Here is a 20,057-nt window from a genome sequence, read left to right on the forward strand (position 1 = left end):
GAATTCTTTTCACATCCTTTCTCTCATTTTTTTTAATTGAAGTTTAGTTGATTTACAATATTGTGTTAGTTTCAGGTGTACAACATAGTGATTCAGTATTTTTGCAGATTATATTCCATTATAGGTTATTACAAGATAATGGGTATAATTCCCTGTGCTATATCCTTTCTCTTGAATCGTCTCTCTGAACACTTTCAGTGGTAGGTAACTGTACCTTAGGAAAAGCTGCTTCCATCGCTGGGTGACTCTGATCAAATATCAGAAAATTCTTCCTTAGCTAGCTATGAAATATGGCTCCTTATAAATTTCACTCATATGTTCTACTTGCTTTCATTTTGGAGCTTCCTGGAATACGTGTCATCCCCCTTTTCATAGAGCAAGTTTTCAAATATTTAAGTTATTATGTTTCTCTTAACATATTCTTTTCCCCCAGCCTAATGATATCTGATTACCTGTATTTTTATGACATAATTTTATATGACATTATTTTCATAATTTCTTTATGTGCTTTGAAGTATTTTAAACTTATTCTTTTTCTTAATGTCTTGCCTTCAGCCAGCATTAAAAAACTGTTCCATATATGTTCACTGTTCTTTCCTCGCACCCCCAAATAAATTTTGGTATGAAAATACATAGGCAGTCCTGCACATTATATTTTCTTCTTGGGAATTCACATAACAAAATAACATATTAGTTTTCTGAGAAGCCTTGGATTAAAGTAACATGTTGGGCTTTCATTAACGTGGTGATTCACAAATGTATATGATCCTTTTTCCAAGGAAATATATTTATAGAATTTTCCAGAATAATGTCTGGAAAAATATATGTAAATAGATGTATTAATCTATATGGAATATTTATTGTTAATAACATATACCTAACAAAATCAGGAATATAAGAAAACTGTACTTTGTTACTTAACAAAATCCTATTTTGTTTTGTTTTTGACTCATGAGAAACAGGTATATTATGTCAAGTGATTAGAATATAAATTTTTTCTTGTGTTCACTGGATAAAAGAGGAAAACGGGTAGGAGAAAATATATTTTAATGTATTCATGCTAGAAAAATGGAACTAATTGTTACTATAACACTTTTTATTAAAAATATATTCTTAATAAGACTTGTGAATAAGCCTCCTGAAATAAATATTTTACTTCTGTTTTGTTAGAAAGCATTCACTCTTTTTATTTAAGGAATCCAATAAGCACTGGCAAATACAAGGACTGAACAATTTGCAATTCAAGTGGATTTCAAGTGTTAAAACACTAAGATTCTGTCAGAAATGTGTCACAATAAATGTAGAACTTTAATTGCTAAAGTACACTGTACTATATCTAAGAACAGCAGGTATAAGAAATAGTAATGAACTAAAAATGACTATTGCTCTGTTATTTGATATTAAATGACTAGAATTTTCTTGTTATAAAGTATTCGATGCATTTCATACCCATTCTTGAGCTAAATACCAAACTTATACTTACAAATGTTACTTAACAATCTGAATTTAATTATTTCTTTATAATTATGATAAAGAAATATCTCATGTTTTCATTTTCTCTAGAAATTCCTACCTCTTGTTAGATGTTGTGTTTATACTGTGAATATAATATCTGCATAAGCAATTTTGAACACTTGCAAACAAATATATCCTTCCTATTGAATCACAATGTATTTGTATTATTTGGTATTAATAAGCTGTGAGAGAGACAAAAAGGAACTATCTTTGAGTTGATAAACTATCTTAACTCTGTGTCTATTAATTAAAGAAAAGCAGGCTGTGCTACATATCATGGAGAAAAGCAACTTTGAATAGAAAAAAAGTAAGCCACACAAATAAAAATGGTGGCCATAAGCCATTAAACAAGTGGTTTTTATCTTAAACCTATGAATGGTAACCAAATTTCAGGTCAGAAATATGAACTCATCAAATCAATTTTAGACTGTTGAAGACATGTTTAAATAATGACAGCCTGAAGGAGCCTGAAGCAGATCATTAAATCCATTGGGACTGGTGGTTTGATTTCATTTCCATCCAGACGGAGGTAGCGAAGATGAGGTCCATAACTGAAGGAATCATGTTCCGCAGGCAATGTGATAGGAGTGGTAGGACATATTACAGAGACATTCACATCTACGGAGACAAAGAAAGCGTGAATAAATGAACTGAAATACAAGAGACTAAGGATGGGAAGACCAAGAGCTATTATCACAGTCCTACGGAGGGTCTAGGAAAGTGGCAGAGAGACAAACCTTTTTTGTGTAAGCTGGAAGTTATGCATATCTGTTTTACAGAAGTAACACCTGAAAAAATGTGCAATGTACACAGAGTCATCTCAGTCCATATTTTGCTACGCTTAATACAGAGCACTAGAAAGGACATATTGTTAAAAGTTGTGATGGAAACAAAGGTGTATATCACTTGTCTTCTTCCTTTAGCAAGCCAGATAAGGCATGATTTGATTACTGTAGAATGAGAAAGGTAGTATTTGGGCATTAGAGGTGGAAACAATGGTTCAGAGCTGGTACTGAAAGAACGGGTAGGTGCATGGTGGAATGGAGTAGATGGATGCAAAGGAAGAAAGCCGGTCTATTATTAGAGAAGGTGCTTGAAAGTTACCTTAAAATAATGCAAACACTCAAACTAGCAGTACATGATGATAAGTTTTTTTTTAAGTGCAATTAATATAACTTTATATATGTGATATTTGCAGAGAACAACCTTGAATCTCCATACTTAAGTGTATTTAATTGGAAAGGAAACATTTGCCAAGAACTGAATTACAAAATTTCAAACCAGGAACTATCCCGTCAGCCTTTTCATATGGTTAAGATGTGAGAAATCGTGCACCTGCCTTGGATCAGAGCCCTTGGCATCAATGTCTATACTGAAGTTTAGGAGCATTCAGGAGAGAAAGCCTCTTAAACCAGCGAAATTCTGACAAGTGTGCATAATAGCTGATCTCAACCATGAATTCATGTACTCCTTTTAAATCCTATTTTGAAACTGTTTTGAGGAAGAGATCTTCCCTTAGAAGATAAGACCCAACTAACTTTGGCAATGACCTTCCTTTTGTGTCCTGTTGGTGCACACTGATTTGTTCTGAAGGATTTTATGCTTACAGCACGGGTGCTTTGCTCTGATCTTATGCCATTTTGTGAATTCAACTTGCTAAAAATAATGACTCTGTATAGCAGATTTGTGTTCATCAAGGTATTTTTTCTTACATATATTATAACTTTATCATGACACAACCTGTATTGGGCAACATTATTATTCTCCCCACCTGGGCATTGCTGAAATAGTGGTTCAGACGGGTAAGGCAATGTGCACCAGGTATTTCAGCAAGTAAGTGGCAGAGCGGAGTCCCAGCCTCGTCCCTTTCCTACTACACAGGGTCCCTTGCCTGCTGGAGAGATTATGTCCTTTCTGATGTGTTATCTCCTATCCTTATCACCCTCATGACCCATAACCCATGCATGTGTGAGTAAACAGAATGTAAAAACAAGCATTCTAAATTTAATTATATTTTCATAAAGTAATTACAATGTTTCTGAGAGTACCAAGAAGTAACTTGTTCAAATAGATAACATTTTTGTCAAATTTAAAGTCCCCTAAGGTGTTCAGAAGAAATAAATATTTCCATTATTTTGGATAAGAAAAGTTCACTGTCCTATAAATTCTGAGAACTCTTCATATAAGAGGTATGTTTCTTGGCAACCACTTCATTAACAACTAGACTAGATTATGAGGTAAGAAGAACTAAGTACTTTAGCAGTTATTATAATGCATTGTGATATAATGGTGAGCCAAGAACTCTTGCCAGGGCAATTCTTCTTTTCCATTTCTTTTCTTGGAATATAGAAAAGACCATGCTTGATATCTACATTAAGCAGCAAGTAAATCAATTTCTCTTTGTTGACATTGTTGCTGTGAAAACGATTTTTACCTCTATTGATAGAAATTTGTCTTAAGTCTCATATTCTAGGCATCGAAGAAAAATGTGCTATGATAATAGTGTTGGAGTGGGGGAAAAAACACCTAATATGGGAAACCTTAGGTTCAGGTCCTGGCTATTATACTTATCCTTTGTCCTTGGAAAAATAGCCTCACTTAGTTGAGCCTCAGTTTTTCTTTCTTCAGAAATTCCTAATAACAGCACACAAGGTTCTTTTGATGATTAATTTGGGGTTCTTAAAGTGTGGTCCCTGGACCAAAAGCATCAATACTACCTGAGAACTGCATGGTTAGACCCCACCCCATACCTATTAGGTCGCAAACCCAGAGGCTGGAGCCCAGCAGCCTGTGTCTTATAAGCCCTCCAGGTGATTCTGATGCACATTAAGGTATGAGAATGATTGGAAAATAGAAATATATGAGTAGACTTTGAAAAAAAAACCCTCTAAAATAAAAGTGGAGGAAGAAGAGAGTCCTCTTCTTTGTGTAACTTTGTAAAACTATGTAAGTACCTAGCATAGGTGCCCAACCATGTGTTGAATTTTGCTACCTCACTCCTGAACACTCTCATTCTCAAGTTCCCACTTCAGGGGAATTCCCAACTCACAAATAGGGCTCTATGTGGAATCCCTTTAAATTAACTTCCTACATCAAATGTCTATGGGACTTTTGTTGTCAGGTAAGGAATGCACCTGTAGAAGCACAGAACTTTCATCAGGAAAAAATTACATTTATTTAGGTTGATATTGGCTGCTGTACTACTTGGTTCAGTGCACAGATTCAGCTATTAACATTTTTTTTTTTCCTGTTGCATCTTTTCCTTTAACTACAAGATTAAACAATGCGTCTCATCACCATGGAAAAAAATCACTGCTGTGGGAGCAGATTGCTCATGGATTTTATGCTCAAGTTTGCTGTTAGAAAATATATATATATTGAAAAACTGAAGAATACCCAGTGCAAAATAGTCTATTCTTATAGGTTGGTTGTTTATGTAATTATTTGCTTAATGAAAAGTTTAGTGAGTAATAAGCAGGCAGCACAACCTTCTGACAATTATCTGTGTCATTTTCCTGCAAACCATCCAATTGATTCTCATTTTAGGAATGTATTTTATAAGGTTGTTCAGAAGCCTCTTCGAGATTAGCTTCCTAAAGGGCTTGTGCTAGGGTGGAGCATGCGTGGATACTTGCCAGGCTGGTATCACCCCCTGTAGTTGGACCAAGATATTGTCTACTTCTACACCTGAGTCAGCCTGGTCTCAGGCATAATTGTGAAGATGCTAAGTTTGCCTTTAACGTCTCCAGCCCCTTCTTTCTATAACCACTTCTTCCCTTCATGGCACCTCTGCCTCCAAGACACTTTGCACTCATCTCTCACACGGGGAAGGGGAAGGGTAAGCTGGGACGAAGTGAGAGAGTGGCATTGACATATATACACTACCAAATGTAAAATAGATAACTAGTGGGAAGCAGCTGCATGGCACAGGGAGATCAGCTCGGTGCTTTGCGACCACCTAGAGGAGTGGGATAAAGAGGGTGGGAGGGAGACGCAAGAGGGAGGGGATATGGGGATATACGTATGCATATAGCTGATTCACTTTGTTATACAGCAGAAACTAACACAACACTGTAAAGCAATTATACTCCAATAAGGATGTTAAAAAAAAAAAAAGCTATTTTCAGGAAAGGAGTGTGTATTCTACCTTGTTGACTGCCATTAGTCCTAAGGAGTTGCCAACTTCCAGGGACATTTGTTTCAATTTCAATTGAGCAAAGCCTTAAAGTACAACATTTCCCATGTATGGTCCCCAGAACATCAATCTCAGCATCCCTAGGAAACTTGCTAGAAATGAAAAGTCTCAGGTCCCACCAGACCTACTCAATCAGAAACTCTGTGATGGGGCCACCCATCTGTGTACTCTAACGTTTGAGAAACCCACTGATCTAAAGCAGAAATTCTAACTAGGGTGATTGTAGGCATCAGCTGTCCTGTAGGTTTTAGGACAGAGGTCCCTTCCTGATACCTCCTAAATCATATTCCTTCTATTACTATTCATGAGGTTGCTTGTGGCTGGTACACTTTCTTCAATAAGTCTGCCCACTGAGGCAGAAATATCATCAGAATCTGCTCAGAGTAAAAGAAGATAGAGACATTTAGTTTCTCCAACAGGTAATAGCCCTCTGTAGATTACTAAAATCCACTTTTCAATTTGCAATTTGAACATTTGAACTTCTTGGTTCATTGACACTGTCTGTGAATAGACAAAACTTGAAAATACACTACAAAAAATCTAAGGGCACGAGAGCTGGAGAGAAAACGAACATTATTGATATTCTTAAAGAAGATTATAGGATAAATTTAATAACCATGAATATCTTAGTCAAAGACACACCCTGATGGTTACTTACTTTTAATTTTGTTATGATCGAGGTGAAGGTGCTGCAGATGAGCACTGATTTTGGGGACCTTTGTGAGTTGATTGTGAGACAGTTGAAGATCTAGAATTGATGATACATTAAAACCACTAGAAGGGAGGCCAGCATCTGATAATTTGTTGTGGTTGAGTCTCAGGAAGGCCACTTTAGGAATCACATTAAAATAATTTTCTGGTATTCCTTCAATGGAATTGTTGTCTAAAAACAGCTGCATAGTATTGGCTGGTAATCTTGGTGGCATATTCCTCAGGGAGTTCTTAGCCATATTTAGCTGCATGAGGTTCTTGAGTCCTTTAAAGGTGTCTCTTTGAAAGGCATTGTCTAATAGTTTATTGTGCTGCAGGTCAAGAAGGGTCAGGTTCTCCAGATTGCTAAAGGTCCCTTGAGGAATTCTGGACACCTTGTTTCTAGCTAATTGTAATTGTTCTAAACTTCTTGGCAATGGAGAAGGTACCTCCTCTAGCTCATTATCTTCCAGAAATAAGAAAAGCAGCTTCTTCAGTTGGCTCAGGGCTCCTTTTTCAATTCCATAGTTGGTTATTTTGTTCTTGTTTAGATTTATCCATCTCAGCTGGGTGGCATTCTCGAATGGCTTCTCAGGAATGGTTTCTATCAGGTTGTTTTCAAGATAAAGATACCAGATCCTTGATGGTACAGCAGGGATTTCTTTGAGACCCCGGTTTTCACAGTACAAAGCGGTAGGGAAACTGGGGGGACAGAAACATTCCCTGGGACAACGGAAGTCATGCACCATCCAGTCTTCTGGATCACTTGCCTCATAAACCTGTCTCACACTTCGAGTCCATACAGTATCTGTTATGAATAACACCCAGATGATGAAACAGATTGTGGTTGCCATTTTAGTACCTAGAGTAAGGGATGCAATTGTTAGATGTTTAAAGATCTTGACCTTTAGATAACTGCATGCACCAAAATGATCGATAAACATTGCTTCTTCAAGGGGGGGGGGGTGGGGAGGTAAAGACATGGCAGCATTTTATACATATTTATCAACGAATACCCATCTATTTAGTGGGCACTATCTGCAAAGCATTTTTGCAAACACTGAAACTGACTCACCAACTTGTAACTTTCTGGTTTTAACCCAATCACAATGAAAACCAAGACAGAAAAAGCAAATTTTAGGAACTCTTAAGTGCTTTTCCATTTCAAGCTATTTAATGCAAGGAAGTTAACTGAAATCCAGAGTTGAACACACGAGTACAAAAAAAGTGACCTTTTAATAATTCAGATTTAGAGTCTATGTTGTTCCTAAGAAGTTGGCATATGCTTTCACTTTTACTCCTAAATGAGCAGAACATCTGGATGAGATTTCCCAGGCTCTTTGGCCCTTCAACCAAAGAAATAGAGAGATCAAAGAACATTTTAGCAATTTTTTGTGAAGGAAAATTTTAGGATTTGAAGAAAAATTTGTGATTAATCTCTTGCTCTGTTGCTCAACTTCTCAGGTAAGTTTTATTTTGGGGGTTTAGGGAAAGACTTCTAAAATTTTAAGTAGAGGATCAAGTTGTTTAGCCAAGAAATTTGGATTATGAAACTCTCTCTCTATAGATACAGCTATAGATGTTGATACAGATATATATCACACTTACATAAGTAAGCGGTGTTACTATGGTTGATAAGAAACAAAACAAAACAAAGAACATACTCAGGATACAGGTGGACCTCCATATTTTCAGTATGGATGCTAACAGAGCAAAGGTTAACACTTACTGATATGTGATACATTTAAAAGACATTAATCCTCCCCGTTGAGTTTCAACAAGGTTATGGGAACAAAGAACTATCCTAACAGGAAAATAATATATATCTATATAACAATAATGTTCTTATCAATGTACATTTAGTGCAAACAAACACTTGGTAATAAAGACTAAATAAATTTCACTGATTCCTTAGGAAGAGATAAAATCAGCATCATTTAGAAATGCTGATCTTTCGATTTTGCCACTAAATCGAGGGAAATGACAAGTGCAGGGCAGCTTCCACAAGCTGTCAAATTTGTTGCAATTGCAGAACACTGCTCTGGTCATCTTCCAACAGAGACACATTAAAACATTATTTTTTTTTCAGAAAAGGGATTTGCTGTAGTTGTTGAAGCTGTAACCCTGCCTCTGATGAATCATAACTTTGAATTCTTAACTTTAAGAGTTTTGAAAAGCGTAAAATAGTTTACCTTGCTGTCCAGGAATGTATCGCTGAGTCCTGTGTCTGGATCTGAAGTTTGCTAAAATCAGTTAAGAAAAAAAAAAAAAAAAAAAAAAAACTTTGACTAGAAGAATTTGTTTTTATTTTATGTTGTCTAGCCTCCTACGAGAAAAAATAAAACCTCCTCTGACCAGTCACCATGAACACCTTTGATCTATTGTTTCCACTTTGACAGAGCTTCAGAACACCGCTTACCTCAGTTTTCTTGGATCTTCCTCGTCCCTTTCTATTGGTCACTGCTCATTCATAGTAATGGACTGACCGAGGCTGCACTGTCGTGTTTTTGTGAATCCTCCCTAATATATATGCATCCATGGCTCCAGCTTTAACCCCTCCAACAACCACAGCACCTCAGTACCTAGGTAGCCCAGCACAGGAAATTCTGACTTTAATCTCAAGAACCTATAACAAAATTCAGTGCAACTTTCACTCTGAGTTCACAGTCCCAAAGATATTGTAATGCACTGATCTGGAGACCTGATCTAACAGCAAGAAACTAAAAGCAGTTTTGATTTCAACTACAACAAAAAGATTTTAAAGCATTTTTCTCTAGATGACCTTTTTTAAAAATTGGATACAAAGACATAAAGACCAATGTTTTCTGTTCATATGGAAATATTTTATTCATTTTTTTGTATAAAACAGATGCTGGGATTCTATTTAGATATATTGTTTTTGGTCAAGGGGAAAAAGATAAAAAATGTATTTGAAAAATTTAAAAGTGAAATCAGGAAAGCTCTACCTGATGTTGGCACTAAATATGGTGTATAGAAATAACTTTTATAGAAATAATTTTTGTCTCTCTATTTCATATTGGGAGCTTTATTCCAAATAATTATTAAAATGAGATTTTTCTTTCCTGCATTATAACAGATGTTTTGCATTTAGGCCATTATAGGACATTCTGCTGCCCTGTTTTGTTTTTCTTTAACATACAAGTTTAGGATAATATGTCTTCCAGTTCTTGTATTTGAGGGAAAAAAATGGTATGCCTCTTAAGGAAAGACAAAAAGTTTTGAAAATCTCATTTTCAGATATTACCCTGCTGATTGATTGTAATCATTTTGTTTTTCAAAATCTATCTTATTCTGGGAAAAGGGAGTTGTATTGATATGACTCATTCAACACTGCCTACATAAATATTATCAAAGATAGAACACAGTGAAGAGGGGAGAGCACTGGACTCAAAAAACTTTTTCTGAACCACCTACTTCCTTTCTCCTAAACACAGTTTTGTCGTCTACAACATACTGCTGGACTACCTCGCAAGGTTGGCCCTAATTTGTTGTAAATGATTAGGAAATGTTAGCCTTTCTGTAGCATTAGCCCTACGCTCTCAACTGAAAAATACCTTTAATTTTCAGGGCCTTGATAGCTTAAGATCAAATTCAGACATGATCTCTTAGTAGCCCAACAGGTACACTCCTATCATATTTTAAGAAAAAAATCAAGTGTTAATTTGCTTTTGTCACAACAATGATCTCCTCTCTCTACTCCATTTTTCCTTTTCTCTTTCTTCTTTTTCTAAACCCTCAGTATAAAACAACAGATGATCTCTGAATCTGCATGACCCCCTTTAGCTACTCTCTTATTTCTTAATTTTCTTTTTTAGCCAAACTTATTTTAGTCATTTCTTAATTCTATTACACAAATTTTGCTACGTGTCCAGTGTAGGAAAATTAGTTGTACATTGGCTGCCTCCAATTTCTGTTTCTTATTCACCATTCCACCCATGATTCACCCATCAAAATAAGGTTTCTAATCCCTCCGCTTCCCTCACATTGCTCTAACAACAACAACAACAAAAAAGCAATAACCTTCATATTTACTAATCTATTGAAGTCTTTTAGTGTTTCACCTACTTGACTTGTGACTTTTGGCAATGCAGACCCACCCCTTTAATAAAATGTGTCTTGGACTACATTCTTTCCTAGTTTTTCCTCCCCTTTCCTTGTGACTTCTCTCTATCTATGTTCTGAAGCTCTCTGTTTCCTCTAACAGTTTTTTAAAAAGCTTTTCTAGCATTTAAGTCTCTTTGAGATTCTAAGATCTCAAAGATTTTTAAACGATTCCAAGGTTTTAACCATTCCCTTTATTATGATGACTCCTGGGGCTCTTTCCTCAATCTAGCCTCCAGAAGAAAACCTGCACTCCAATGTGTGTATCCACTTGCTTTCTAGACGTCTCCTGCTGCAGGTCTCACAGCCATATATCTAAAATGAAATTCACTATCTCCCTTTAACTGCTCTTGTCACTTTATACTTTTGAGTGACACTATCATCTTATTCAGTCTCCTAAACCAGAAATCTGGAAATCATTCTCAACTCTTCCTTCTCATTTTGTGAGCATATGATAGCAATCACATTTTAAGGACCCTGGGAGACATGATATAAATAAAAATGATCATCTACAATGTTTGCCAGGTTTGGTATCATTGTTTCCAGACTAAAATATAGGATGTCTTCCACTGTTAGTATAATCTCTGTTTGTCTATGTCTTAATTTTTCCCATAACAATTCAATCTACCCTTCTTTGATTACGGATTCCTGAAGGATGGGGATTTAACTCTTCATTAGGACTGTTTAAGAGGAGGTTCAATAAATTAAATTAAGACAATGGTGCGAACCTCTGAGTCATGCTAGTTGTTATAAGAATTAATGGAAGACTCTGCCCAGTCTTATCTGACTCTGCTAAGAGGGAAAAATGAAGCCTAATGTGTAACGATGTGGCTTTGAAATTGTCCTTCTAATGACAGACTAATATTTTAGAAGTCCCTGGGGCTTTGGACGTGGTAGGTATCCAATAACCATTTACCAAATGAGCAAATGAACAAATAAACACATAAGGCACATGTATCATTTTGATAATTATGATTTTTTTGATCAGCATAACTACTATGTGAATAGGAATATAGTGAAGAACCTTCAAAATATGGTAAAATAAATGTGAGTTAGAGTTTTCCTGTTGCATCTTACTAGCTGTTTGTGCAGGCACAGGTTATTTAACCATCATAAGCCTAAGTCTACCCATAATTCACCTGTTCTGACTACTATGAAGGGTTGTTTGAAAATCAAAGAAGATAATGAAGGTGAACATGTCAGAAGGCCCAGAAATTTCTTTCAGCAGAGAATGTGATAGTTGGTATCTTGGCCTCCCTGAGAGAAGTCCTAGAAACTTGAGATGGAGTTAAAGTCTTGTTGGCTTAACCTCTTTTCCTTCTGTTAGCACGTTTTGATGTTTCCTATTTGCTTATCTTCTTTCTACTTCTTAGTAAAAGGGAGGATGCTTTGCTAACCTGTCTTAGACTGGGGAATTTGTCTTGTTGCATTCCTAAAGATCGTTGACATTTAAAAAAAGAAGGCGATGCATAAAGGTATAAAAGACATGAAACTCTAGTAGGATTTCAAATTTGTTGGCATATGTATCTGATGATTCTATGTTAGCAATAGTTGGGCTGTTAGGTGCTCCCAGGACATATGTTTATGTCCAACTGACTATATGTTTACTAAGAGAAATAATTTTCTCTTCATAGATCAATTTTAGCCTGTTTAACTAAATTCTGTCAAAATATTTAAAAATATAAAAGGAATCCACTAAAATATATAGCTGACACACATGCATATACATGTGCATTTAAATTTTTTCAAAATAATACATTTAAAATATAGCAATGCCACATTTAAAAGGTCAAAATTACTACAAAACTGATAATGAACCAAGCAATCCCCCACCCCACACTTCGGTGTAAGTCCCGCTCCCAAGAGGCCATTGTTTTCAACTCTGTTGTGGATTTCTTTTAATATTTACTTCAATGTCCTTGCTTGTACTTTTTGTTTAACTTATCAATTTTAAACATCAACTATTTTCTTTTATTTTTTTATTTTTATTTTCTTATTGGAGTATAATTGCTTTACAATGTTGTGCTAGTTTCCGCTGTACAATGAAGTGCATCAGTTATATGTATACATATATCTCCTCCCTCTTGGACCTCCCTTCCACCTCCCCCATTAGATAAAGATTTAGCACATTTGCTCATTCCCACTCTTACCCCACCTGCAACCATTATTCCTTTCAATAACTCCTAATGTATGTATACCACAAACTTTGATTAAATATTTACTGCATGTTATTACATAATATAAATATTGTTTACTGCTGAAGAAAACAGTGCAAAATTATTTTAATTCCTTCATTGTATTGCACTTATTTGCCATATATATATATACACACATACATATATATGTGAAGTTCTCTATACATATATATCTATGTCACTAATATTTTCCAAAACAGAATAATTCCTCAAACAGAATTATAAAACCATTTTGGAAATATTTTGCACCCAGGGGGTAGGGTAACATAGTGTGCTGGTTAAAAGTCAGATCTGCTTGGGCTTGAATAAAGCTCTCTTATTTACTAGCTGTGAAAAATTGAACAATTATTTATCTTTGCCTTAGTCTTCTCATCTGTAAATTAAGGATAATAATAATATAAATAATCATAGTAATAATACCCCCTCATAGGATTGTTATGAAAATTAAATGGGTTAGTATTTTTAAAGCACCTAGAACATGGTAAAAGTGTTCATAAAAAAAAAAAACAGAAATATTAAGTTCACTTTTTTCTCCTGGGAGATATTTCTTCTGGAATTCCATATCCTCCTACTTCAATCTAGTTTGCTTGCTGTTGTAAACCAACCTAAGCAAATTTGGTAAATGACAATTTTTAAGTTCTTTATGGTACATTTCAGTTGACTCATAATTAATGAGGGCTATAGGAATCTTCCCCTACAACCTACAAAGAGGTGTTAAGTTTGATGAAAATAAGTTCAACTGTATGTTACATAACAGGCCTTTATTTTGCACCAAATATTTAAAAAATTCATGAAGTGAGTCTCCATTATAAGATTTCTTCAAATGTTAACTAAGCTTACCTAAGGTGTCAAAACTAATGCAAATTCAATATCTTATAATAACCTATAATGGAAAAGAATAGATATATGTATGTATAACTGAATCACTTCGCTGTACCTCTGAAACTAACACAACATAGTAAATCAACGATATGTCAAAGAAAAAAAACCAAACAACAAAATCAGCTGTCTCTGACAAAGTACTGTCTTTTAAAGTACATTTATGAATAATAGAATCCTTGGTCTCTGGTCCAGTGAGATTGTTGTGGTCCTAGACTTCCTTCACCCATCTCCTGGGTTAGATCCCTTGTTACTTTCTGAATCTTGTGTTCTGTTCTTTCTTGGTTAACTCCACAGCATTGGGGGAACACAGCTTCTGATCACTTCCTGTGCACATGAGTTACTTCTCTTTTTTTGTGTGTGTGTGAAGTCACGTTTATAAAAATGTGTTTACTCAGCCCATACGCTTAACTGATATTTCGACTAGATACAATTCTAATTTAAAATAATGGTCCTTCCAAATTTTGAAGATACTCAAGAAAGTGATTGTCTTGTTGCTTCTTGAGTTGAAATAGAAAAGGTTAATAAAATTATAATTTTCAGTTTTTAGAATGTGACCGTTTTTGCTCTCATTAAACTTTTGAGATTTTCCTTTCATCTTCAGTTTCTGAACTATTACAACAATATGTCTCGAGAGGGTGTATTTCACTCACTCACTGAGTACCCAGGGAGTCCTTTTAATCTGGAAATTCACGTCCATATGGTCCATCCATTTTTTTCTATTTTCTCTTTTTGAAAGTCTTAGATGGTGCACCTCCTTGTTACACTAAATCTTTGATCTCTTCTTTTCTATTTCCATTATCAAAAGATTTTTATGCTTTCCAACAGATTTCCTTAATTTTGTCTTCTTTAAAATTTCTATATCATACTTCATGTATTTACTTTGGAAACATTCTCTGGTTGTTCCCTTCCTAAAGCATTCTTTTCTTTATGTAATTACTACCTTCTCTTTTAATCTCTTCAAAACGAGACTAAAAACTACAAGGTTTCGACAGTATTGTGAGTTTTTTTCTGCTCCCTGCAAGAATTTTATTTCCCTTGATATCTTTTTTTTTCTTGGCTTGATTTGACCTATAGAGGTATTTCACATTGGAAACATTCCTCACATAGCTGATGGTGCTTTGCTGAATTTTGATACTTAAGAAGAAGCGCTAGTAATCTTATTAGAAGATCTATGAGAATCAATAGCACTTGTCAGCTAAGGATCAGGTATTCTGTCTCTCTTTTTTATATATATTACACACATACACACACATATTTGGAATAAATTGAAAAAGTCAACACTTATTCTTCTTAGTGTACTTTTTATAACTTTGATTTTTTTATTAAAACTGCTAACATGAATTTTTTTGGTTGTGACTAAATAGCAAATAACCTTCCATGCATAGTTTAGCCTTTGTATATGAAGCGTCCTGAGGCTATGCTGTCCAAAATTTATCTGAAACTAGTAGCACACCCTGTCACTTATAAGCTATTTATGTTTTGATTCAACTTTGATATTTATGACTCTCTGTGGTGCCGGTTCCTCCAAGACTCTACAAGAAGACTTTCAATACCTAATCAAAAAATAAAAATAAAAATATCTCTGTGATTCTTGGGTGAGCTGTGTTACCAACTACCCAGAACCAATATTCTCTAGGATTGTTCTCCTCCAGCTTCTCAAGCTCTCTCCATTTCTACAATGTTCCACCTTAGCACTACTGGCTTTCAGAGGATACTAAGATAACAGGAAGTGAGCAACTTGAAAGCCAATTAGTTTAAAGCTCACCTCCAAAGCACTTCAGAAGAGGTCTCTTACAAGAAGGCATTTCATCAGAATAGTGAGAATTAGACTCATAATGTCTCCAGTATGTTGAAGAGATCCATTGAGTCAAATAAGTATTCTTGTTCTCCTTGGCTTCTTATCAAACTGCCTTCCAGGGCGTCCCAATCCGTCCTATACTGTTGCAGCATTTCACTCTCAATTTGTTCCGATATATCGTATAATTTTGATTATAATTTATATAACTATAATTGTATTTATACTCTTCTTAGTCAGCTGGTCATAGAGAAAGCCCCCATGAGCCCCCGTGTACTTGATGAATCAGCACTGCCGAGCAATTGAGATTAGGCTAGATAGATCAGGTAATACTAGGTTTATGAGTAGTTAACGTCAAATTGTTGTTTAGCTTCCCCTTGGGTCCAGTTTCTTAAAAGGACAGTAGTTATTTGCTAAATATAAGCATATCCTTGCTTTGGAAAGCTAGGGTTTTAATTCTCTTACTAAGGCTTACCACACACTACATATAGCAACCTGACCTACTATGAACCCTTTAAACATCATTCAATCTGATGAGTGATAAGTAGCAGGATCACTGTGACCTCAGCTGTCTGGAGAGCCTTCTCTGGCCATGGGACAAACTCAAATCTTACAGCTTCTCAGCACCAGACTCACATGCAGTAATATGTGGCCTCCAAAATTCAAAGAGACTATTCATGTTCCTAGTGGTCATAGAGACATGGTTCAGCAAACTGTCTTCACTTTAGAGAGCTAGCCCAACTTTCCTTAGACCTCTTAACCTTTAAAATAAATCAGTAACTTGACAGCCCTATAGTCTTCCATTGTATTTGGCTCCAATGTGCTGGCATTCAAGTGTCTAATTAATGTATCTAGCTAATAAAGTTTACCCTCTAGGTTGTATCACATGATGTTCTGTGAGATGGTACTTCTGCAGACTATAATGTGGTGCAAAGCCAAGCAGTTAACACAATCCAGAAACAGTATGGCAAAATTATATTACTGTTCCTGCCTGGTGAAATAAAACAGACTGCTTCTAGTAATTTTGTTTATTGGAATAGAGGAGAAAGACATTATTCAGATCAGTTGCTTTATACAAAGTACTAAGAGCTATAATGATTTGGACCCCATATGGAACAGCAGTTGCAACAGAAGTTGCCATCTAATTAAACTTCGGAAAATCCGTTTTTATCTTCTCAAACTATCCTTCCACTACTAAACACAAATGAGAATCCGCTGAGGATCATTAGCACTGCACTTTTAAGTCACTAAAGATGGCACTAATATTTCTGATTTTTATTGAAGCATTATTGCTATTAATTTAATATTTTTGTAGGAGTAGAAAGCTCTGCAATTTTCAACTTGGTATTTCCAATCAAAATGTTCCTTTTTCATGGGTTACAGAGCTGATGTAAGAATCCATCATATTTTGAAGTCATCTATTCCAGCTGTACAAGAACTTGGGTAATAAATATGGGAAGGATAAAGGTAGCTTCTCCACTTGTCATTTTAACATCAAAATACCCTCACTAGTGGACTGCAGAAGTGTCCTGTGTCCCCAGGAATTAGTTGTGTTTCAAAACCATGTTTTCTTTCACAGGGCACAGTTAATTTGGTAACGAACTCTTGTTCTTTTAGGCAAAGACTAGGTTAAAAAAAAAAAAAATAGTAGCACACACTTGAGATATCATTGCAAAGTACTTATTTAAGACAAGATGCCCTCTCTTTCATTCTGGTGGCTCGAGGTCCGTGATTTACCTAAGTTTTAAAAATTCAGTGGAGGGCAGAAATTCTGTATCTTATGTCATAATGACACACCCAAGACTCTGATGAGCAGTTCTGGAGGGTTATTAATTTCACAAATCAAATAGCTCTACAGAGGACTTCACACCTCTTTCATTCCCAGAAATCTAATTCTCAACTGGCTGTTAAGTTCTTCTTGGATCAGACTATTCTGACTTTGTACTGATACTGATATCTATTAATGGAAAATGTATCTGTTTTACTCATTGGTAGTTAAATGACACTACATTATCTCTTCCACTCCAGATTTGCCCTTCCTCACTGAAATCAGGGAATCAATTTTCATTGCTATGCCTTCCACCAACAATTCATGGACATCACTAAAGTCTTTTTAAAGATACTGGAATTCCCATCTCCAATATATGTCTCAATTGGTGAAGATGGTTGGGTGGATTATACATGATAAAAACCCATTTTATCATATAGTATAAGAATTCCATTTTGTGAAAATTTTTATTTTGTGCTTCTATACTATGCCGAGGAATCAACTTCATTTAATGTATGCTTCCATTGAGTTCCATTTTGCGGTATTTCAGCAAACTAACAGACTCCCAGCTCCTTAAACTATGTTAATGGATCCACAGTCTCTGAAAGTACACTTATATAACTAATTCAGCTTGATCTAATGTTATCATTCTCTCTCCTTGGTTGAGTACCCTCAGACTCCATCCATCTTTTCTAATATTTAGCCAATATAAGTTAGGCAATTCCTGTAGTTCATTTATAACAGTATTTCCATCTCTAGATTTTACTTTCTCATTGATACCCTGTTGCTCCTTCTTATTATAGGTGGGAATCATTGAAGGTTAAGGGGAATGGGGCATGAAAAGAATAAATTCCCTCCTAAAGTTAATGCCTTGAGTTGAGGAACTAGTTGTATCTCCAAAAAGGAATTGCTTTACAAATCAAGGAGTGTGGGGCTCTTTCAGCAAACAAAGGAGGTTCGGTGGGGCTGGGAATCGTGACCACTCCTTCTCATCTGTATCTTATTGTCTAATCCCTATGCCAATTCTTGGGTGGCCCTCTGTTTCCAGATCAGTGTCTAACTTTGTTGGACTTATGAACAAATTGGACTTACTAATGTGCTCTTGGAAGGGAACTCGTTTGTACGTAGGGGACTCACTGTATGGTTTTTCAAAGCCTTACCCTCAGGAAATGTGTCATTCCCGGTAACTATACAGGGGCCATGTCCCATTTTTGTGGATCACTGTCATCCAGACTCTTACCTCTGAATAATTTCAGGGTTCTGACTGCCTTTTACCTAAGCTATGCAGATAACCAATGTGAATTCCCCCATATTTCCCAACAATCTGATGTCAATAATGGATTTCTCGTATTGATATCTTTTTCTACTAGACTCCTTGGCTATAAATACCAGAGAATAATTCCGGGTGTTTCAACAAAAAGAGGGTTTCTTTGAAAGTGATAGGTGGAATCACATAAATGAGAAGAGGCTGGAAGAGTGAACTTGGAAAACAGGCAGAAGATAAGGAAGCTTTTAAAAACTAGATAGAAATCATCTGGCCAGGAAGCACTGCCATTACTGCTGATTATCACTGGAACCAGAGGGTCTTACCAACAGCCTTCACTGGGGGCCACCGCAGATGAATTCTAAGCCAAGAACACGCCTCTCCTTGGCTAAGCCTGACATAAGCTCCATCCTGGCTTTATGAGGCTGGGAAGAAGAGAGATACTGAGGGTCTACTGAGCCCCACTAAGATTACAATGAAGGGCAGTTTTCTACATATAAGAAAAAGGTCTGGAGCTGGGACAGATGAAAAAGTGACAGACCTTTACTCAGGAATATGTAATTGCCTGATTAAAAGCATGAACTGGACACTTTTCAGCACAGAAGCCTTCATGGTTGTCCCTTGCTTACTCCAGGACTCTGTCTTGATGGGTTCCCCCACCCTGCATCCACAAGCCCTCTGCTGTAGCCTTACCCAGATTTTTGCAGTTTTCTGAATTTACTGTTACATCTTCACTCCAAGCCTTGCTCATGATGCTTGCTCAACAAAAATCCCCTTACCACCCATCCGCCTGTAGAACACAACACTCAAACACAGCATCTCTTCCTCAACGAGGGCATTCAATACTACTCTCCTTTAGAAATAAGTACATGCTCCTGTTAGAACCTACTTACCCAATGTAGACTCAATTCCAGCTAACAATTTGTGATTGTTTCTCTGTCTTCTAGGCTACAAGTTTCTTGATGACAGGCAATTCTTTTTTGTTTGTTTGTTTTTTGGGCCTTGGAACCCGATTGAAATTCCCGACAGATATTTATTGCAAAAACATTTCTCTTTATATAACAATTTAATCAGGCTGAGGTGTGACAAGCAGGAAGGCAGCCATTAAGCAAGGCTGTCAATGCGGCAGAATAGTCTCCTCCTGCTGATGGGTGTGGCGTAGTCATGGCCGTTCATTAGAAATTAAAGCGGAACTGAAATCCATTTACTGCCTGGTGGCGTGCAGCGCTGTTGTTACAGCTTAACCCAGCGTCTCCCGTATGCTGTGAGGCCGGCATATGTCAAGCAGCCTCCAGCTGTAATTCCGAGAAGGATCACTTTCATATGCTTGCCCCATGGCCCTGGACAGTTGAGCTCAGATACACTTGATTTTCCTGGAGCCACAGGTTGGAGGCAGCAGGAAGAAGGAGTGGAGAGGTGACAGGGAGAAGGGCAGGCAATTCTTTTTCTGCCTTTTTTCCCCTATTGACTAACAGCATTGTGCTGCTATATCATAGGGGCTCAACGGATGCTTTTATGATGAGGAAGATAAATTAAATTTGGTCAATAGTTCCCATAGCCCTTTTAGTCCAATTTTAACTCCCTAACAAAATAATTTTAAGCTACCTGTCCCCTTGAATTTTAAGCATTTA

At 36.2% G+C, this 20,057-nt stretch overlaps 1 protein-coding gene across 1 annotated transcript; it reads right to left on the reverse strand.

The window, feature by feature from the left end:
- Positions 1-1,161: 1,161 nt before the first annotated feature.
- KERA (keratocan) lies at positions 1,162-19,562 on the reverse strand. The gene is made up of 4 exons (XM_036864747.1): positions 19,320-19,562; positions 8,593-8,643; positions 6,369-7,262; positions 1,162-2,133 (listed from the first exon to the last, which is right to left on the reverse strand). Exons 3-4 carry the CDS (start codon positions 7,252-7,254, stop codon positions 1,958-1,960), a joined length of 1,062 nt encoding a protein of 353 aa, XP_036720642.1. The 5' UTR covers positions 7,255-7,262; positions 8,593-8,643; positions 19,320-19,562; the 3' UTR covers positions 1,162-1,957.
- Between the last annotated feature and the right edge of the window lie 495 nt (positions 19,563-20,057).

This window comes from Balaenoptera musculus, chromosome 10 (genome assembly GCF_009873245.2).
Source record: "Balaenoptera musculus isolate JJ_BM4_2016_0621 chromosome 10, mBalMus1.pri.v3, whole genome shotgun sequence".
Classification (NCBI taxonomy): domain Eukaryota; kingdom Metazoa; phylum Chordata; class Mammalia; order Artiodactyla; family Balaenopteridae; genus Balaenoptera; species Balaenoptera musculus.